Source organism: Hermetia illucens, chromosome 3 (genome assembly GCF_905115235.1).
Source record: "Hermetia illucens chromosome 3, iHerIll2.2.curated.20191125, whole genome shotgun sequence".
NCBI lineage: Eukaryota > Metazoa > Arthropoda > Insecta > Diptera > Stratiomyidae > Hermetia > Hermetia illucens.
Window position 1 is genome coordinate 152,064,583 of NC_051851.1, and position 22,852 is coordinate 152,087,434.

The following is a 22,852-nucleotide window of genomic DNA, read 5'->3' on the forward strand; positions in this document are numbered from 1 at the left end:
TTTTAAGGAACCTTTTGGACAGCATTTTAGAATATCAACCAACTTCCAGGTCGTGGTAGCGGATCATTCTTCGGTGGTTTCCTGATCGCGCACTTTGGAACAAGAGAAGCGTTCCGATACATGGGACTGATTGCTGTCGTTGGTGGTATTTCGTATGGTACCCTGCATTTGGCATGGTTGAGAAAGTTCGATCACCAGGCGGAGGATAAGGAGGACCAGGAAGCAATGGAAAATGGAGAAACGGAAAAGTTGACTGAGCCGGCTACTAAGGACCAAGGAACGACAATGTCACTGGAGCGACTCAGTCTTATGATAAAGTACAATCAAATTGGCAGTTTAACATCGCTTCCAAGAGGATCAAGGGTGAGTTTTTAATTTGAATGGTTTTGTTTCTCCTTTAAATATTATTCTTATTTCTGGAGAGATTACCCACCTTTTATCATATAACTTAGTAAAAAGGAATATGCTCAAAATATATACTATCGTTTTTACATGCCCCATGTAAGCTCTCAGTTGGATCCACTCCTAGTATTGCGTAGGGTTAGATGCCTATTTCCTTTCTGTTCTTCTGTTTCTCCCAATGAAAGACGTAGATCATTTCGAAAAGAAATATGGAAATGAACGAGGGGAGGACAACTGTTTGGTTGAACTAGTTCAATTCAATTCCGACGTTGCAACCCATAGCAATTGGCGAGGCCATTATAAAAACAAAGCCAACGGTTGAGTACCTTACATATGCGCAAAACTCGGAGATAAACTTTTTCGAGCAAACCAAAATAGGGGCGAATAAAACTGAAGCAAGAGTCCTGGGTCCTACTTTAATATAAAATATCTTCTGGTGACCGAGATGCAGTCCATTCCAGGATTTACGTCACGGAGGTCTGGGTTGATACTGTTAGCCTGAAGATGTATCGTAAGTGGTTGCAGAAAGTGAGAGTTTTCTTAATAGAGCTTGCCTAACGTACTGCTGCAGAGCTGGTGTGATGGTGGGGGTGAGCTCGTCGGCCCCCTCTCTTTAAGGAACACAAGACCATCTATAATTGCAAGGGAAACGACAGGTAACTTTCCTCGAAAAACGAGTCAAATTTCCATGACTAAAGTAGAGAGCGTGAAGTTTAGCCTGAGGTAATGTGTCAATGGTTCCAGGTTGGTTTTCCGATGTGGTGTTTATTTGCCATTGCGGGACTCCAAAAATCAGTACGTAGACCCATTTATCCAGCCCAAAAACTGCGAACTCTTGGCCGGGTTCGGGAGAAAAATCCTCCGAAGAATTGTTGGCCCTCAACAGGATTAACGATTCCGCAGCCTACATAACGACGAAATCTATGAGCGATACCACGACCCTCTGGTCTCTATATTTGCGCTATCAATTGGTCATGTGGCCGACGTGCAAATACCCTGTTTCATAAGATCATCGAACTCTTTCTTTGCAACAGCTAGCTTCTGGGGCGATAGGGGAGCCGGTAGTGTTTATCGAGTTTAACGAGTTGCCACGATAAAGTTCGCAATTCGAGACTCACGCCCATCTGCCTGCACCCGTAAGTGCGGATGGAAAAGGAGTTCGTGGCTGCCAGTTGTAAGTTCCACGGTATTAGCGTGTTTGGACGGAGTACGGAGAGAACCGACACCTTCCCGCCCGTGTTCGTTGTATTGAAATTGCATCCTGTGGTACATTTAGTCGCTTGAGCTCCCAATTTATAGCGGAGCCAGCAAATCGTCGAGGCCGATTAGGGTCCCTGCATGCCACTACCCGGACGCCCTTTTCGAGAGGCAGACCTCGACCGTGACTGTGATCAAGATCTACCTCTCGAATGCAAAGAACCTACCGTCGCGGTTAGTTTGGAAACTATGTATGCAAGTGTCGTCACGATTTGCTTCACATCCTCAACCTCCCAATGAGTGTCTCTAGAGACTTCCGCAACCACGGAACGTTTAAACACTTCGTGGACTTTGTCGGTCGTGGCGAACGACACTTCCAGTGACCCTGAATCCGCGCAGGTCAAGATGGCGCTCTCCAACATTCAGAACGTTTTCAAAAGCTCTTATTCCTACCCAGCTGCCTCATTTCTCGCAGTAGCTGGCTAGAGATATGGTTGCCCAGCATCAGCTCGTCCACTCTCGCTCGCATCTTCACTCACTGACAGACACCGTATGAGCTGCTTCTTTACTCTGTTATAGGTGCCGTCCTCTAACAGATCCATGACAAATCCAATGGCCTCCTGGCCGGATTACGTCACTAAAAGGGGGCACCCTGACAGCGACCGCGCCCGAAAGGGGGGTCGTGCCTCCCTTTTTCATGAGACATTTGTCGCTAGCGAGTGAAGCGGAGGCGGAACTAGCCAACCAAAGCGAAGAGAGAAAGAAGGAAAAGAGTCAGCAATCGAAGAGGTGGAAAATAACTCCACTACAGTTTTTAACCGTATCATATTCAGTGGAGTTTTACCTCTTATGGATGAAATCATCTCGTCCATTAATGCATACAAATGTAAGCACTGAGGAAGGAAGCAATTGGCTCCCGAAATATCGACATCCGCAAAAACAATAGGGTTGTCCCTAATCAAAAAACAATTTTTTCGTTTCATTGAAACACAGGACAACTAAAAATTTCAACGCTATAAAGACCTCACAAACGGAGTTAAGCCAGTGAACCCAATAGTCTCCCCGCAGAATTATTTATTGCTGCACCTGCAGTTTCTGCAGATTTGCTACTCCGACTAATACGGAAATTCTGGGAATCCGAGACCTTGCCTAGAAATTGTTAAAATTCCAAAGAAAAGCACCCGTTTTAAGAGTTATAATTGGGAGGGTACCTGGAGCGCATCAAAGAATATCTCGAAAACTTGATCGACAGCTGTGGATCCTCCAGTGCGCGGAGTTTAGATGTTCGCTTAATCTGTTCTACATCAATTTCGAGAAGGTTTTCAGTAGCATGAACAGGGAGTGTATTTGGCGTGCTTTACGTAGGAGGGGCATTTCAGAGAAAATAATACCTGTTATCAGAGCGATGGATTATGGCGCTGGACCGAGGTAAAATCTTAGAGGACGAAACCGAAGGCCACCAGGAGTGCATCTTCTCACCGAGATTATTTCCTTTTGTTATCGGTGGCATTCTTCATGCTGCATTGTACGGAGGACGTGGAGCAGTTCAATAGACCATGACATCCTTCTTCAAACATCTCGACTACACTGATCACATCTGTTTGTTCTCTCACTGGATTAGGGACCTTAGCCAAATGACTCTGGGCTTGAAAAGAGAGACAAGTAGAGATGGATTGAAGATAAACACCAACACAACCAAGGTTCTCAGTCTAACGGGTTATCGGAGTCTCTCTATCTGCATTAATTGGCAGAGCATCGAAAGCGTCAATCAATTTGTATACCTAGGAGGTGTGGTTTCTGCCGATGGTGGAACTGAGCTGTATGTCGTCTGACTCATTAACAGCGCTAGCTCCGTTTTGTTGCCTAAAGTTTGGAAATGCACTTATCTCAATACCTAGATTAGTAGTATTTGAAAAGTGGACTCCACTGTTACACAAAAGTTCCAAGAAAGTGTGAATACCTGTCTGTGATGTATCATTGGAGTGCGCTTCTTTGATACTATTCCGAACAAGGAGCTTGGTTGCCCCACAGACTTGTCCCCCGTTGGAAAGCAGACATTGCAGTGTATAGATCACACATTAAGCAAAGGTGACAATTCCATTGCTGAAGTTGAACCCACTTGGTGCAGAACAATAGAGAAGAAGTTGAAGCACATTCCAGTGGAGCGCCAATGGGTAAATAGCAACATTATATAATCAACAGTTCTAGATACTTGAGTGGCACGCTATGACCTTAGATTGTAACAAGCACTGAGGAAGTTAATAACTGGCTGCTAAGATATCGATAAATAGGTCAAGATTGTCCCTAATGAAAAAGCTCTTTTTTAGTCTCGTAGACTCTAAAGGTTATTCTTAAAATCCTGTCCGTACCTACTGAAAAAAATAATAGTCACTTTCTACCCCTCACCACGTGAGTTGTAAACGCAACTCTAGGCTTTTGTCCCAAAGGCCTTTATCTGCTTGGACGTAATCGAAATCCCCACGCAACTTCCATAAGGAGGCCAGCTGCTAATAACCGGGTTGAAAACATATGCCACAAAAAATTCTCTTGAAATATATGAATTCAAGGTTCGTCCCGGGTTCCCATGCTACCTGATGACCTCTGTTGAAGTTTCGTGGTCGGAGCCACTTCAGATGAGTCCCACTGCATACTCTCGGGTCTAATCGCCCTAATTAAGCCTTGAAGCATTCGCCTGCATCACGGCCAGTAAGTCAAAGTGAGTACAGCATTCTCCTCGGTCACTTGAAGTTGATTCAGTCGCCAGGGCTACTGCCCCGTCAACCTTCCTGCCACCTCAGAGCATCGGCAAATAGATACCAAATAAAAGACGCGTCCTCGGGTACTTACTCACAGCGGAGGTACCTCAAAGCTCGATTCCATGCAATACGATGTATAATGGAGTTCCCGTGCTCCCCGTTCCAGAAGAGGCCATGAACTTCGGTTTGACTATGCCAATCAACACAGAACATTCGGAAGATCTACGCAACAGAAGCAGTAAGAATGGTGAATTTCTGACTGGGAAGGATTGATTAAGTCTTGGCAAAGGAGAAGATGGAAGCGGCCATGCTCACGAAATGTAGAAAAAAGACTACTGTCAAAGTTGAAGTTGGAGAATATATAGTTATTTGAAAGCCGATTATCAAAAATTAGACACTTAGTTGAGCTTGAAGGTGGCACCTGTACGCGACGGCCATATGAGCATGATGCTGTGCTATCGAAAAGTCGAGAGAAGACCAATTCGGTTTATCACTTAATGTTTCTTAAGGTTTGCAATCCTTTAAGGACAGTATCCGATAAAGCAGCGTTGGTTGTAGCAGGCATGATCCCAATCACCTTATTTGCATGGGAAATGTATCCGTTGTACTGGAAAAAGCCGATGGGCTAGTTGACAAGAAGGACAGGATGAAGACTTGTGCCTGTTATGGAGTCCCACAATCACTATGCAGACGCAAACGCAGATGGGGAAGGTCCTCAATGCGTCCGTAAACGCGCAAATTTATCCTTAATAATGACTGTTAGGGAGACGCAGATTGACAGAAGCCCAAACTGATAGAAACTGCACTGCATGAATTGGATGATTATCCGAATTATTGTAGATACGGTAGAACGTTGAAGTACCCAGAACGCATGCTCTTTCGTTGCTCTGGATTCGATGGACTTAGGATAAACTCATGTCCAGGGAAGAAACATAGTTGGGGAGATTCTGTCAAAATCAGAGGGACACCCTTATTGAAATAGCGCAGAGCAAAAAAGCCTTGTGAACTTAATGGTGAGCCCCATGAGGTAGCATCAGAGATAGGGCGTGATTTTCAGTGGATGAGGATCCTACATGTGCTTGACATTAGCCTATCACGTATGCCATATCCTGTACGTATTTCTCCAAGGTGAAGTTTTGGAGTCATCCTTTATATTCTCCACTATGTTTATATTGAACTTCAAAAACGTCTTTACTCTCGTATCTCAATCTTTATATGCAATCTGGAAATTATATTTATTAATTATTTTTTTATTTTAGGCCGATATTCATGATCACTTAACACATCGACGAAGTAGTTACAACGTTGAATCCTTACGATCACCAAAAGTCGGTAGTGGAAGTGCATCCAAAGTGGATCTGCTCAAATCAGCTCTCGAAATCCATCACAAGACATCCAACAATTCAGTATTGAGTAACAAAACAGATAAAACTTCGAACCAATCACTGAGCCGTAACCGTGCAGACAGCGTGCCTAAATTGAGCCACACCAATATGAAGAATATATCACAACCAGCCTTGGAAGCTGTGGTCGTGGAGGTAAGATTCTTTCATTTTTATATTTGGAAATCTTTTTTACTTGGATGAAGTAAGTTCTTTTATTAAAAAGTTTAACCAGATTTTTTTGTGGTAAAAGAGACAGGTTTTGAAAAGAAACTATTATTTTTGGATATCTTTGATAGGGTGTTGAAACCACATTTTTCCCAACCACTAAAATACGAAAATATCCAAGTGGTTTGTTGACTACAATTCCAGTAACGGAATTTCCAACATTTCCAGCCTCAAATATTTTGGTACAAATTTTGTTCATTAATAGGCATGGCATGTTCGATTTTAATTTTCTTAATAAGTATGTATATAGCACATCGGGCTATATTTTTATTGAAGGATATATAAATCGATCGGTTCCACTTATATATAGCTCGCAGTGTATATACATTGATTATATTCGATATTTAATTTGATGTAGTACAGACATTTGATCTCGTGGGGGGTAACAATTTAAAGGGAGAGGGGACACTTTGACCTGTCATAACTTTGTTATTAATAACAGGATTTGCAGCAAACTTTCCACTTTACTATTTTATGGACCTAGGGTGAACTTAAAGGGGGCACCCAGTAAATTTTCAAAATATAATAATTAGTGGAGTATTTGGAGGCCTAGATACCATGTGCATGGAACACCATGATTTTTTTTGTTCTGTAGTTTCTGCGAACGGGGTCCGTGAGATTAAATTGATCCTTTTCAGACCCCCATACCCTTTCACTTTGCAAGCAATGACAGAACTAATATCGGCAAGAACTACTGATCTAGACTAGATACTTCACATGAGAGAAAAGTTAGTGTGACAAACAGACAGAGAACCTATTTTACTAAGGTTTTGTTTTGTTAAAACTTTAAAAAGAGAAAATTAAAGGTCAAAGCTGATCAATTTCTTAAAGAAGAACTTGCAGGTCTTTCGATGGTTTTGTGAGGGATGTCAACAGTAGATTCCTCCTTCATTCTCCTCCGCGATGAGCAGATCAAAAGGCGGTTGAAAGATTTCATGTACGCTCAAGCGAAGTAAGGCCGCTGGACTTAACGATCTCCTTGCGCAACTGTTGATCGCAGCTGCTTCGGTCTCTCCAAAGTCACTTCTTTCACTGATCTGCAAATTCTGACAATATGAGAGCTTTCCCAATGCGTGAAGAAAGCAATGATTTTCAATATTCCAAAGAAGGGCTTCTGTTTCGAAGGCGATAATTGGACGGCATCACGACTAGCGAGCGGGCTGGTTTCTACTTTAACCCTCCTACATTGAGCATATCAACACACTTCCGATCATTTTGGAGCAATGTACTGAGTTCCAAACTTCTGCTTTTAATCGATTATAGGTTTTCGACAGCGTTATCAGGGAGTGTACCCGTAATGCTTTGGGCAGGAGGAGCATGTTGAAGCATCTAATAGCTATTATCAGAAGGACATATGATGCTGCAAAATATCACGTGCCAAATAGAGGCAAAATTTCTCAGGGATTTAAGAGCCAAAGCGGAGTCCTTCAGGCTTGCATCTTATCGGCGATATTACTTCTTCTCCTTATTGGTGACTTTCTCCATGCTGCTTTGTCCAGAGGGCCTGAAGGACTTCAGTGGATACTGAAATCTTTCCTCAGACAACCGATTACGCCGATGACCTTTTGCTCTCACCGAATTATGGATCCTGACCACACGGCAGAGTTGGATTAAAGATAAACACCAATAAAACCAACGTTGTCAATCCGAACGATCATGGCAGTTTCCCCACCTGCCTTAACGGACCAAACATCGAAGGTGTCGATCAATTTATCTGTTTTGGTAGCTTCGTTGCTGCCCTCGTTGGCACCCAGCTTGATGTTACCCGAAGCATTAACAAAGCCAAATCTGTGTTAGCTGTTTTTGCTAAAATCTGGAAATGCAGATACCTCAAAACCAACATCAAGTTGAGGTTATTCTATACTAATGTTCTCTCTGTGTTATTATATGAAGCAGAAATGTTACTTAAAAGCTCCAAACCTATCTACCACCACCTATCTCCTCTGTGCCATCGGTCTACTCTGGTCTGAGAAAATCACGAACTATGAACTGACTCAACATATGAGCCAGGTACTGGTAGTCCTTCAAGAAAGGATGACAAATACATTGCTGGCCCCGCCATGCAATGGAATCCAGTATCCTAAAGCATACTGAATAGTGGTGTAGGCTCCATGGGAAGGTCTAAAGAGAGCTGTAGTGCATTTGTTCGAACCGGCAACCATGGCTTGTGTTGTGTGATTATATCATAAATTGAAAACAAACACACAACACAACAACAAAAAATGTTGCAGGAAAGATGGAACCCTGAGGTATTTTCGCGTTGGCGTATGGTGAGGATAACTGAATCATTCCAGAGAATTGCCTCCGCATTTTCGTCAGAAGAGGTATGAGTTATGCCTTGCGACGATCTACGTACTATTTATAGGTGCCAGAAACAGCTATATGTGACACAGCGCCATGTCGGTTCCTGGTAATGTACTTTAGCTTTGCGAGATACTTTTATTCTTCATCGCCACTTTTATGTCATGTGGCTTTAAGATTGGATTCGATATTAAACCATAACCCACAATGTAGTTGTCGCCATTTCTCAATGTGAAAACTATCCATCGCCGCCTCCATCTTCTCATCAGCAGGTCTACAGGTAGGTAGGTAGCTATCACTGGTCCCTCTGCTGTGGTGCGAAGTTTTGATGCGACAAATTCCTAAGATCATGACTGCTGAGGTAAGAGCAAGAGGAGCAGAGGTCTGATTTTCAGAGCCACCCCGTAGCATCTACAAAAGGGTAGTAGCTCTCTCAGCCTGCAACTACACATCTCTTTGAGAACCTCAAAGAAAGGGTTATCTAGTGTTCGTGTGTGAAAGTGCCTGACGGTTTCTGCTTTTCCTACTGGAGAATTCCAGAAGAGCTACGCTGTGGACCCGAGGAAACGTCCGCGCCGACTCCATGGGCCATCTTTGATCCGGTGGAGAACACTGTGTCATTACCTTGCAACTCGTCGGCGATGTCATAACCTTGCCTAGAAAATCGACAGCAAAGTTCCTCGTGAATTTTGGCTTGCGTGTGGCGTAATCCATTGTGAACGACCAGAATTTTCGATGTACTTCGTCTGTCTGACAGCACTGTACTTTACAGCGTATTTAAAATGGAGGTCTATAGGGAGGAGGTGTTGCAGCAAATTGATAGCATTTGCCGGGCAGAATACAGAGCGCTGCACACGCGGTTCTTTGAATCCTTTTAAGTTTGATTCTATTGTACTTTTTGCTCAAAGCCTGGCATCACACAATAGAACCGTAGATTGTGATGGGATGACATAAGGCTGTGCACATCGAGGGGAGCCTCCTCGACTGTAGAAAGCCTTACAGGCTATATAGGCCTTCTTAACCCGTAGTTCTATATTCAATATCCAGGATTACATCCAGGAGCTTTACATAAGAGGAAAGAACTAATCATTATTCATATAGCCACGGGAGGTGGAATTAGTCCACCGTTGTCTTGGTGATGAACAGCATCAGGTCCGCTTTGGTTGTATTTATTGCCGAATTCGCATCTTGCAGGTCATAGGTACACCTTTCCCAACGCTCGCTATATGATTTCACTCCTAACCGGGCGAAACATTCCTAACACCAACATCACTAAGTTGTCGGGTATGTATCTGATATGCGTAGAATTGCATCACTGCATTGGCACTAACGTTGTTGAATGTTCCTCTATATCCGGGAAGCTACAGTATATTGCTTGCACCAATTACCTCGCAAAGAGCGGTTTCTGTGAATTTGCTTTGAAATAGGGTTATTAAGACATGCGGAAAGGCGTTCTCTCCATAATCATCCTTAAATGGATGTCGCGCTCTAAGGTCTTGAACAAAGGGTAATGAGACTGATTGGTCGAAAGTCCTTCACAGACTCATAACGGCGCCTACCCGCTTTCTGTATGAAAATCAGGCGTATACGTCTCCAAGAGGGTTGTACGTATCGCATAGAGACATAGCTCCAATAAATATCGATGAGCCACACACAATCCTTTCTTGCTGTTTTTGTAGCATGACCGGCATTATGCCATCTGGACTTGGAGACTTATATGGGGAGAAACTGTTTATAGCTCAGTCGATTTTACCTTCGGTAAAACGCGGTACGCGACTGGGGCTGCAAACCCCTCCTAAGTAAGGCTCTGATTCAAAGACCTCCTCGTTGGCGAGGAAGTACGTCTCGACTAGCAGCTCCAGGATCTCACCAGAAGATTCTTCTATGTTTCTTGGACACAGGAGTTTTCAATGTTCTAAAAATAGTCCAACCAGGATCGTTTCTTGGTAGTCTGGGCCAACTTTTACTACTTAAGCCAGTCCGTGTATGGCTGTCAATATTTGCGCCTGCAGCAAAATTTGAAGACCTCCCTTGGTCAGCTAGCTGGACAGATCTTCACTCCACCACGGTGGCAATGTCATCTTGCTGTTTTCAGCAGGATACAAGACTTCGTTTGCCTTCTCTAGAGCTCCGATCTTTAACTCAATTTCGTCTATCGGGTTAATATTATAATACCAATGTGTATACCGGAGAGTTTGTTCTTGATAACTTGACCAAACTTCCTCCAATCTATTCTCCTGGGGTCTCTGAAAGGGTCGCAGACCTCAATAGCGAGATTTAGACTGAAAAGTATCCAACTATGATCTGAGAAGGCTCTCTGGCCAGATATTCCCCAGTTATCCACCCTTAAAGTCCCATTGTCGTTTAGTAGGGTGATCAATCATCTTCTGTCAGTTTTTAAAGATGGATAAATAGAAGGTTGGTATACTTCTCCTGTTGTACATCAACAGGTTTATGTTAATAATAAAATCAAAAAGAGACTCACCTCTTTCGTTGATTTTCGAGCTGTCCCAAAGTGTATGCCTTGCACTGGCGTCGTGGACTATCAACAAGTTGGCCTTCTTTGCTGCGATGGTGGAAGTGAAATGTTGCAGTTCTTCTGATGGAGTTGATCGGTTGAAAGCCATTTAAACTAAGAAGATATACACGTTTTCCGCTCCTGCTTTTTCCAATTTGACCAAAGTTATGTCACTAGAATTTAGATCCAGACACAGTAGAGCGTGCAAGCTCCTCCCAGTGAGGATACATGTTCTAGGTCTGCTCCGAACGGTGCCTCTTGTGCTGTGGAATAAATTGTAATATTTGTTTTGGAGCCCTTTAATGGTTCGGCCTCCTCCAGCCTCTTCTTCTAGGAGGCAGACCTGCAGATTAGCTAAGGTACACTTCGAGTGTTGCAGATTTATCTGCGCTACCCTCAGCAACATCTGCTTTCGTAGTGGATTCTTCAGTCCCTGTTGGATCGTCGATCTTCATCTTCTCTAGCAGCGTCGAATGGATCCTGGTACACGTCTGGTTTCGTAGGGTAGAACACGTTCACCTTTGCGTTTCTAACTCCGCATTTTATTATTCGCTCCTGGTGCCTCTATTTACGCAGAGCAGAGAAGTTTGACGGTTCAGCTGGGATTCCTTCTCTTGATTACCACCACAGTCGCCTGGGACCCTGTTGCTTGAAGGCCGCAAATATTAGGCGAGCCTGTACTTATTCGTTTGCATCTTCGGCACCCAGATGCAAGTAACCGATCACGTGGAATCACGTCGTATGGGATGACTTTGAGCTTTACGCCCTCCCTGGCGTTGCTGAGCTTAGGGATACACGAACCGAGAAAGTATCTGGAAAGTTGGTTCTTGCATGGTTTGACATGGAAATCGCGGGTCATCTGGGATAAAACGAAGCAAGGGATGAATCCGCATCCTTCCCGACGTTCACGAGATGCTCGGTGGCTATCTTCCACAGCCTGGCCACAACGCTGGTTCACACCTCCGGTGCCCGTTTTCTACCAGGGGAATTACCACACGCAAGTCACTTCTGGCCATGTCGCTGAAGGGTTTCGTAGTTCGTGCCTCGTCGCCCGGCTTTTGTTGTTTACCTGTTTGTAGATATTGCTTTCCGTCCGAGCCCTTGCCCACATAGCGTCTACAAGTATCTTAGGAGTTAACATTTTGCATTATCATTCGGAAGAGGGCCTAACTTCAGTTTACATTTACCTAAATGTCAGAGGCGATATGAGATACGAAATCGAATAGGGAGCACCATGCACCTAGTCGCGTCCGCCGTTGTGTTTCGAATCGGGTCTGAGGTTCATTTCATGGCTTCTTGATAGGCAATTTTTCCGAGTAAGGTCATCAGCCTTATGTGACTTTAAAAAAGTTCATCACCTAATTCTAATGCTCCGATTTTGATGGAACTTGTTTCAAACGACTCAGAATGAATAAGTTAACCACCAAAAAATATCCCATTTTATAAGGTGCACCTCTCTATGTGCACTCGTATGCTGCCCCTGTGAGGGGAATGTCAAAGTAGGGTGGGAACCCAGAGGTCATACCTCATCGAAGTAGCAGGTAAGCTTGTGGTCCTTCGTTGATCTTCCATCCCTCAATCGCAGCAATCATGATTGCGAGTGTTGGGATCCAAATTTTCTTCCTGTCCATTCTTCGTGGTTCTTTAAACATATGTATCATATTCAGGAAAGACACTGGAGTATTTAAAGAACCCGACTCACTTTTCCGGTTAGCACAGAGGCAAATGAGCTCTTGTCTTGGGGTACTACACCCAATCCATAAATGATCTCAACGAGAAGGCCTTGAATGGGCTCATTATTATTGAAATCAAATTGGATCCCTTGCTCTTTCCTCGAATTTTTTCCCTGGATTTCCGCTTCCTGGGAGATGAAGGAGCGGTATGGAAAACGCTGGGAATCATTCTCAAAATTTGAATGTGTTTTACTTTCCCATAAGAGGTAGAGCTCCCCAGATTCCTTCGGGAGAAGGTCGGGACTTTTCTGTATACCTAATTCCTAATATTGTATATACATATCCCGTGAGGAGTATTAACTATATAGCTATACAAATCTATTCATTGCATGCCCGCAGGGATACTTCTAACCATAATTTGTTCATTCAATTCAATTCAACTTCCCCATTTATGTAAATATTATCAAAATTTGATGACGAATTTCAGAGCAAATGGTAACTACCCCGTATTCATTGGAAAAAGTAACCTCGCTCCTGACTCCATCATTCATTCACCACCAGAGTCCTATTCATCAATTACTTCTTTCCTCAACCATTTGTCTATTCCATTTCTTCTTAGAAGTGAATGCTCTTCAGAGTTTAATCAACTTAACATCGTCATCCCAATCAATTTAATATGAAATATCCTTGCAGGACGAAGAGCGTCGTGAATCCATACCAGAAGAAGCGGAACCCACAAATTCGACCCAGACTGCGGCTAAGACGACTGATCAGAAGAAGAGTGACAAGAGCGACAGCAAGGAAACCCGATAATCTACGTGGGGAGCACTATCTCCGACGATGTCTAATTGTAATGTCAATGTGAGGAAACATAGTTGAATATTATATACGAGTAATTATATTAATGAGGACAAAAGGAATTGTTTCATGGAAACGTGGTATCAAATTCAAGAAGAAATTGTTATTGTTAATTTATTGAATTAAATTACGCATTAATATTTAAATGCAAAAGGGCAGGTTTTTATGTTCGGTTCCTGCGTTCAGGACCTCTTTCTAAAATTATTCTCCTTAGACTCTCCCAGCAGCACAAGAGTTTTTTAAAGGATGACTACCTAGAACAGTTCTATAGCTGGTAAGTAACTAATTCAGTTCTGGGTAATGAATTTTGAATTTTCTTTAAATAGTCAGGGGTAATCCTTCTAACTTTTCTTATGAACTGATCTCAGGGCTCTAATTTGGAAATCTTGTCAAATGGGAATAGTTGGGACATGATGAAGTCCCAGCCTAAAGCACCGACAATAGAACTGGCCACCCAAATCGGACTTTTTTTCGTACCGGTTTATTCCAGGTGTCTGAAACCGAGTCTTCATCATCAATTTCAGCAACAGCAACCACGTGAGAAAAAAAGTGGTTTAGTCCTTTTTTTGGCATTATGAGCACATCTTTAAAATGTCAGCTGAGATAGTACAGGCAGTCATAAGTTCCACGTGCCAATGAAATTAGTCGAGGAGTTCTTTGAATTACGGCTGCATTTTCTCGATTTGTTTGTCGTTATAATGGAGGGTTCAACATCGGCAACCTTATATCCCTTCCTGGAGACACTCTTCTAAACATTCAACAAACTATTCAAAAGTAAGTGCTCTTTGTAGTAATCCTTTCTAGAGATCGATTCCGACTATTTCGATATCTCTTCTTCAAACTACCTCCATTTAAAATGCCATCCTTGAACTGAGGTGATTCGAAATGGTATACTAAATCTAGAATTCCATATGTTCAGGAACGTTCTGCCAACTGGGATGGACTTGTAATACGCTACCTCTAGCCAACGTGAGCAACGGTACATCATAGTCAGTCTAAATTCATGTGTCTGAATCTGGAAGATGATGCGCAAAGGTTTCGAGTGATACGGTTGCAAGATTAGCTAACCAGGTGGACGGCATTGAATGGGCGGGGTTTGATAACTGCGTTGAGGGCATCGTTTAACCTTCATCTTTCATTCGCGGATCTCGGACAGCGGAACATAACGGGTCTTCGGGTGTAGCGGCGCATTCAGGATAGGCGTGACTCATCGAATCCGAAGCGATGCAAGTACTTCCTGCATCCACCGTGCCCCGTATGGTACTGCGTTAGGTAGTAATTTAATTCTCCATGTTTGCGCTCGACTCATCTCTTAATCAGTGTAGGGTCCAGCGGCCCTTTTCGGAATTATCCCACCGTTGCTCCCATCTCCTGTATAGCTCCTTCCTAGTAGCTATTAGGAAGTCCGCAGTCACTTCGGCCGGATTCACCTTCCTTCTCCGGTAGAGACAGTGTGCCTCAGTTGCCAGAACATTCAAGGGTATCGTTCCCGCAATGACACACACTGTTTCAAATAATACCGTTCTATATGCACTGCACACCCTCAGCACGATTGAAGGTATGCCGAACTTACCCCTCCCTCGTTTGTTATGTTATTTAGTATGCACGCCCAGACAGGAGCCGGGGATAGTAGGATGGATTTCACCACCCCTGCGATAATATTCCAATATTTGATATTATTATTGCTAGAGATGAACTAGCTTTTGCTGCCTTTTCGCGACCATAGTGCAAGTGCCCTTTGAAGCTCAACTTGGCATCGATCATTACCCCCAGGTATCTAATGGTCGATTTTGAAACCACGTCATGATTACCAACCCTGATTGTGAGAGTTTGTTTTTTCTGCGATTGGTAATAAGGACCACCTCCGTCTTATTTTCCGCCAGGTCCAATTTCACCATTTGGAGCCATGCACTGATAGCATGAATGGTTTCATTTGCATACAGTTCCACGTCCTGGTGGTCTTTCGCAACTACTACCACTGCCAGGTCGTCTGCAAAATCAATCAATGTTGCCTCCCCTGGCACGCGAAGGCCGAGCACTTTGTCATATATTATGTTCCACAGCAGGGGCCCAAGTACGGAGCCTTGGGGAACACCAGCAGTCAGCAGTCAGTTCCTTCGGTCATTCGTCGGTCTCGTACCAAAAAAATCTCTCCGAAAGGTAACTCTCGATTTTCCGAGCTTTGTAACCAGAGCACCCAGTTTAGCCAGGGTGCCTTTAGTCCAATCCCAGTTGACTGGGTTAAAGGCATTCCTGACATTCAGCGTTACCAGCGCTCGATGCAGGGAAGCAGCTAGTTGTATATCACCCTCTTCAACTTCTTTACCATAGTGTCTAAAACATAGATAAGACGATTTGAAGAGGGTGCGCCAAGTGGTTTTTGGGGCTTCGGTAGCAGAACCAACCTGTGCCTCCTTCAACCATGCATGATTCAAATGTATTTATGAACCATGTGGGCCTGATTTTAGCAGCCAACTTCAGGGCTTTTTTAGGAATCTTGTCCAATCCCGGAACCTTATTGTCTTCAATTCGTCCACAGATCTTTTTCGTTCATCCCGGGCATTGTGAAGACGTCCTGTTGAATCATTGGATGAGGTCCGTTTTCTTCTTGTTGTGGGAAAAGAATTGCGATTATTTTCAACAAGAGTCGCGGACACGTCACTTGGGCTGATTTTTGTCCACAAATCTTGTTCATTACAGCCTTGTAAGCAGCGCCCCACGGGTTCATATTGGCTTCAAGGCACAGCTGCTTGTAGCAATTCCGCTTGCTTTCCCGTATAGCCTTCTTAAGGCTACTTTGAAGATTGCGGTATTCTTTCTCTGACTGCCTCCTCGCTCGCAGACACGATGCTCTCAACAGCGCGATTTCTTGGTTCCTCGAGTAGTTTGGTTTTCTACTGTGATGGAAATTGCGTCGCGGCATTGTAGAGTCGCATACTTCAGTTATCCGTTGACATAACTGGCTCACTTTTCGCAGCACCGTCCCCTTCGGGTCGTAACCTCCTTCTAAAGTCGCCAGGAATGTCTTTTCCTCGATAGCTCCAGGGGACCACCCAGCTATCCTGGTTTTTCCGCTTTTGATGCGCACTCGATTGCCGCCTCCCTCGTTCCTGATGTCGAGAAAGATGGACTGATAGTCACTGTGGGTATAGTGCTCACTCAGCCGCCAGACCATCCCTCTCGCCGACGTACTACTGAGGTAGGTTAGATCGACGACCGAGCCTAGTCACCTACCTCGGAAAGTGGGCACGCATCCAACCTTGGCGAGCACGATGTCCAGCTCCGTGAAGATTTTAAGCAAGATTTAGCCCCTGGTGTTTGTCACGCCCACGTGTTGAAATCGCCGGCAATGATTTTAGGGTTGTGGTGTCTAGTGTCCAACACCAAGTCGTCTAGCCTATTGCACTAATGTTGCACTAGGAGGGACTTGCAAAGCCGGTTCTCGGGAATGCCATTGTTTCTTGAATGGCTAGCTACCCAGATTTCCCTCTTTGTCTCGGCAGGATGAACATTGAGGTGTATAAGGCTTCATCCTGCTGACTTGTTGGTAAAACTTCCGGACCTGGTGCGGTTGCTCCCTGTACTTTTCGAGTTCACGGACTTGTTGGTTCTCCCAGGCTTCCTTTTTCCGTCTATGAAGTCGCTTCTCCGCTCGACGGAGTTCGTGATAAGTCTCTGCGCGTACCCGCGTTCTTTGAGAATGCAACATTACTCGGTATGCAGCACTCTTCCGTTCCGTTGCTAGCTTACATTCATAGTCAAACCAGCCGTTCCGACTCCTTTTGCGGCTGGGGCCAAGTATATTTGTGGCGATATCAGTGATAACGTTCTTCAGGTGATTGTGAAGATCATTTGTTGATGCTTCACCTCCACGACCTCTGTTGACTGTGGTTATTGCGGCATGCATTTCCCTCTTATAGATGTCGCGGAGGGTTGTGTTGTGGATGGCTTCAGTGTTAACTCTCACCTGATTGTCAGCGGAGATTCTGGGTGGTGTGTTATTCGAGCTCGGAACACCATGCCAACGAGATAGTGATCCGAGTCTATATTGGGCCCCCCATATGTTCTGACATTCATCAAGGCTGAGAGGTGGGGGCGTTTGATCAACACGTGGTCAATTTGGTTGAAAGTGGTCCCATCTGGAGAGGCCCACGTATGTTTGTGGACCGCTTTCCGCGCAAACCAGGTACTTCCAACTACCATTTCGTGTGACACTGCTAGTTGAATAATCCGCAGTCTGCTATCATTTGTATTTCAGTGTAAGCTATGGGAGCCAACGTATCGCCTGAATACGGGCTCCTTCCCTACTTGGCTGTTAAAATCCCCAAGTCTGATTTTGATATCATATCTGGGACAGGCTTCGAGGGTTCGTTCTACTGCCTCGTAGAAGGTATCCTTCTCCGACTCTGCAGTCTCCTCTGTAGGGGCGTGAACGTTAATGAGGCTTATATTTCTAAATTTGCCTCGCACGCGCAGAGTGCATACCCGTTCGCTTATGTTTTTAAAGCCGATAACAGCAGGTTTCATTTTTTGACTGATTAAGAAACCTACTCCGAGCACATGGTTTACCGGATGGGGACTATAATATATGGTGTAGCGACTCTTCTCCAGGAAATTAGTCCCTGTCCAATGCATCCTGCAACGCTATTACATCAGCCCTATATCGGAACAGGGTATCGGCTAGCTGCTTGGTAGCTTCGTCTCTGTACAGGGAGCGCAGATTCCATGAGACAATGCGCAAATGGTTATTCCGTTGTCGTTGTCGGGTTCGTCGTTGTATTATCCGTCCAGTCCGAGGCTCCTGTTGTGGCTTCGTAAGAAGTTGTTTTCCGTGTAGGATTGTCAGCGCTGCCCAACCCCCAAGCTGGAGGACCAGTTGGTAAAATTTGCCCCGTTTTTAGGCACGGGAGGGTCATCTTCATCCTTCTCTGTCTACAGCTTTTCGTTAAGGACGAGTTCACGTGCAGGTGGAGATAGGGTTAGGTAGTAGAGCTGTTGGTGTTGGTTCAGCAGGATTTCCCAGGTTTTATGCCCCATCGTGGGTACCAATCCACGTTTCGCCCCGGGACCTATACTACTCTTTGATCACCGCTTGACAATATTAATATTAAAGTAAACACGCTGTGAAAACACAAGAGAACTAGCGAAGGCGGTGATAATGTTTCAATATTATCACGACAAATATCATATTCAAAAAAAAATTATCGGGAAATTCGAAGAGAGCCCGAAACTCCGTGTACACCTGGAAAAACGACTTTCTTCTATTGCGTCTATAAGGAGAGCACTCCTAACCGAATTATCAAAAGTTCCCAGCAATGTAAACTACACAATTCCTACGCAGCTGGATCACATCATTTCGCCGCGAAGGCGAACTAAACTTGGAGAATGGGGGGTGAGTTTGTTCTAATGCTCCAGCAACGAACTGAACAATTTGCGAGCCTCCGAAAGCTGGGAGAGCTTTCCACACAACGGCCATAAAGTAGGACGACTCCGAGTGCATTCGGCGCTCGACTCAGTCTAGTTTGTGCAGTCCTGCGAGTAACGGTTTTCTAGTGAGTTGGGTAGGAGGATACCTATCGTGTAGTGTTGACGCTACTTAGTTCCGGTACAAGTTGCTCTAGTCGTTTCCCTTTTGCACTTCCGCGTTTCTGCGGTCAGTGAACGTGATCCCCTCGGCGTATAGGAAAAGTTTTCCCTTTCACGAGAAGGCGGAATTCAAGGTAATAGCGAAAGGATGTTTGGGCAAATAATGTCCTTTGTGTGTGAGTGTGCGGTCGCGGTGTCCACTGAGCCAATTAATTGATTGGCCACGCGAAATTTAAGCTGTGTAATCCGCCTGGGACACTTGATCCGCTAATTTACTAATGGCCAAATCACCGGAGATAGGATTATATAAAATCGGAGAAAGTAGGAAAGCAGAAATCGGGCTGGAGTGCTTTTGTTAACAAGAAAGAACCGAGTCGCCCGGGACCGCTCCGCGAAGAAGTCGACGCAGGCAACAAATATGTACTCAACGAATTTGTTTACACAAAACTCGTGTTCGGGCCAAAAATAGCCAAAGCGTCCAATTTCCAATCCCATCAGACACAAAAGAGCGAACCATTCTCACCTCATCATTCTTTTATTTGTAGCTGCACAAATGGAACGAAAGAAAAACCGCGGAAACCGGAGGTAAGTCGTTCAGAGTGGTTTCGGCCGGAGTACTATATGTGCTTCGGCCGCCTACCTGTGCATTTAGGACGCTATCATCGCAACCCCCATTTAATCATTTATGCTACTATCAGACCACGGGGATAGTTCCGCTGGTCGCACTGATACCGATTTCTGGGGCTGCACTCACGCCAGGCCCTGCACACCTGAACGTGCAACGTGCAACGATGATGAGGACATGATTCAGGTGGTGCATCGCTTGCGAAGATATATAGGTGGTTCTTAAGTCATGAGTGTTATCCTTTATTGATTGACCTAAAAACGAGGAAAAAATCGTTCGGAATAGGTTTTTGTGTGAAATGTTGAATGGGTTGTTCCATCCAAAGTGGGGCATGTTTTCGAGACGGCACTAGGCCGCGGTGGTGGGCACGTTTGAGCGGTTAAGGACTTTTGTGCGGTGAATGCGAAAGAAGGATTAGTTTATTCAAAGGAATAGGAGCAGGCATACACACGTACGCAGGTATGTGCATACGTACCTGCAAGCTGCAAAGTGGCTATTCATCGAAAAGGTGTCATAAGCAGTGCACGGCGCTGGATTGAGCTCATCTTGGGCCGATATTCACTAGGAAAACGTGAGGGTATTCTCCGGGGAAAATTGCCAAAGTAAATAAATGAAAATTTGTTTTCGAAATGATTTTTCCGTGGGTTTTGTTCCCTGGAGCGTCGCTTGTATATTTATTTTTCATCATTTTCATGTTTTCACTGATCCACGCGTAATTAAGGAAAGGCGATTGGCTGTCGTACCTCGGATGTTCCTATTCCCACTTGCTTCGGGCTCTGTTATTTCTGATTGAGAGCTCACTATCACCAATAACATGTGAAATCCATGAATTCGATGAGAAATTACTAAAATAAAATGATCTTCGCGTTGCTTGATATTTTGAGCACTTTTTAAGCGCCAAATGAAATCTTTCTATTTTCGCAGATTTCTTATATCTGTTGACACCCCTTTTGTGGTTATTCTACGAAAACAGTTGCAGCTGGAGCTATAACAATTAGCAAAGATACCACCCACATGAGCTGCAGAGAAAAATGATCAAAGCTAATTTGCAAGACAATTCTAATGATAATTACCTCGGAAAAGGGCTAATGAGAACTCGAAAAATCCATTAGTTAATGGGCGATAAAGATGGCTTATCTGGCATCAAACTTGTTATGATATTTTCATAGGAAGGGGAAGGGGGTGATATAAGAATTTGACGTGAAGGGCTAATCCCAGATTCTTTCTCGAATACGATTTTATTCGGTGGTGCTCATAGTGAGTCCAAGTTTAAAATGCTTTCCAATGGAGTCCTGCCTTATCGAAGAAGTTCAACCTCTGTACTGAGCTCAAAAAAAAAAAAAAATACAAATATGTACTATATATGGTTGCTCTTTATCCCCTTGGTAGGGTATAGCGCATCACCAATCTCAGGAGTGGTCAATGATCCTTAACGGGTTGCTTACGATTCGAGGCGTAGCGTCCCCGAGGAAGTAGTTCTAGCTGGCATCCTAGGTAGTAGCCTCGAAGAAGTTTCTCGGTGAAGAGCGAACTGCTAATGGCCGATACACACCCGGACACAACAAGAGTCCCCGGAGTCGTCGACAACTCCTTGTCGACATCGATGGGGTGAAGTGAGAGTGACTCTGCCAAGGTGGCAGTTGTGACGTATAGCAGGAGCCAACCCCTAGTGTGCATTGAATCGGTATTAGAAGACTGTGTTGCCCCGTCCTAGATCAGACTTCAGGGAGCTGAGGTAGGGGATTTATGCCCGAGAGTACATTCGTTCCTGACCATTGCGGCCCGCTCCCTTGCACACGATGCGCTGGTAAAAAACTTAAATGGCGAACACAAAACGAACGAGAAAATAGTGGGAATGGAGAGTGAGCTGGCTATGTTTATATTATACGTAGCACGAAAATGCGTCGTTCGCCCCAGCGCCCAGCAAATGACGCAACAAGGGCTGAAATACCCGACGAGACACTGAGATGCGCAAATAGAGGACAAGACTCGCAAAGTCATGCGGCACCTGTAACTGAGACGGGAATCCAGGCAAGACCACACAGGGCTATAGTTGCGGGAAAAGGCACAGTGGAAACTGCCGAAACTAACCAAATCGTTTCGAATATGGGCCGAGTGGGAGCGCAGTCAACTACTCTGGCGAAAACTGAAGAGGAAAGGCTTATTAAGAAATGCGTGGTAGTTGTGAAGTGCATGCGAACTGCGACATTCCTCCCGAAAAACGTCAAAGAAGACATGAAAAACGGGCTGATGGAGCAGGAGGAGCTCCTGGACAGAATTTCATATTATAGGCGGACATGAAGAGTAAAAGAAAGCAGAAACCACCGCACCTCCCGATGAGAACACTATGAGCGCCAAACGGATATTGAGGGACTATCTGCGACACCGCTCCCTGTTCTATGAAACGCTAGAGATTCAGAGGAGGATGGAGCATCCTAGGGCCGGACCTCTGGAACGCTACCTATGATAGTCTACTTAAACTCCACATGCCAGAAGAGTCGCGTCTGGTCGGTTATACAGATGATGTCGTGGCGCTTGTTGTTGGATGCACTGTCAAACAGGTGCAAAGCAGATTTAGCATATGGGTGGGGATGAATGACTGTTCATGGTTTCAATCTTGCACTGGAAAAAACGGAAGTAGTCATCCCAATTAAGAAGAGAATTCCAACGTTCTATACCATTCGGCGAGTCGATAATCGAGTCAAAATCAGCAAACCAAAGCAGCAGCGAACAAGACTTCAGCTAGAGTTTCGGCGTTAAGTAGGCTAATCGCAAATATTGAAGGTCTTACGTCTAGCAATCCTGATGAGTTTAACGCAGTCTGTCTGCGTACCGCACTGCCTTTGAACCGGCCGTGATGGTGACCGCGGGAGTGATATCAAGCGCCCTTCTCGCTAAGAAGCGTCAAGCCTTATATAAGCGCAATGAAGAAGAGCCAGTTGGGGTGGTTACCTGGCTGGTAGTGTGGTGGTTTTCAGGCTTACCTGCACAAGATTGGAAAGGCACGATCTCCGGATTGTGTGTTTTGCAATGGAGTTGTGAACGACGCTCATCACACTTTTTCTGCTTGTCTAAGGTGGGATAGGATTCGTCAGCAGCTCTATTTAAAAATAGGGGATCTCTCTCCAGACAACATTGTGGGAGAATGCTGAGGAGCGCTGATAGGTGGAGCTGCGTGGCCCATTACATTCAGTTTCTTCTCTGCAAAGAAGATAAAGCTCGACCGGTGGAGGAGTCAGATGGCGGGGGGTTCCTTGAACTGACGGGTCCCTTCTTTCTCTTCCCTTTCGTTGGTGAAAGAAATTACCCGATTTGAAGATTCTGCA

At 44.7% G+C, this 22,852-nt stretch overlaps 2 protein-coding genes across 7 annotated transcripts in view; both read left to right on the forward strand.

Moving 5' to 3' along the window:
- LOC119651689 overlaps positions 1-13,461 on the forward strand; it is a 32,292-nt gene extending 18,831 nt beyond the window's left edge. The window contains exons 9-12 of one of the 2 annotated variants that reach the window (XM_038055396.1): positions 50-363; positions 5,615-5,893; positions 6,037-6,147; positions 13,151-13,461. In XM_038055396.1, coding sequence (XP_037911324.1) covers positions 50-363; positions 5,615-5,893; positions 6,037-6,147; positions 13,151-13,270 — 824 coding nt within the window. In that variant the 3' untranslated portion in view covers positions 13,271-13,461. The remainder of the gene's footprint in view (positions 1-49; positions 364-5,614; positions 5,894-6,036; positions 6,148-13,150) is intronic. The other variant, XM_038055397.1, reaches the window with a different exon arrangement.
- Positions 13,462-18,822: 5,361 nt separating this feature from the next.
- Positions 18,823-22,852, forward strand: part of LOC119652724 (transient receptor potential-gamma protein) — a 57,419-nt gene continuing 53,389 nt past the window's right edge. For all 5 annotated transcript variants that reach the window (XM_038057017.1, XM_038057020.1, XM_038057018.1 and 2 more), the window contains exons 1-2: positions 18,823-19,035; positions 19,447-19,486. The gene's annotated coding sequence lies outside the window, so the exon portion shown is untranslated. The remainder of the gene's footprint in view (positions 19,036-19,446; positions 19,487-22,852) is intronic.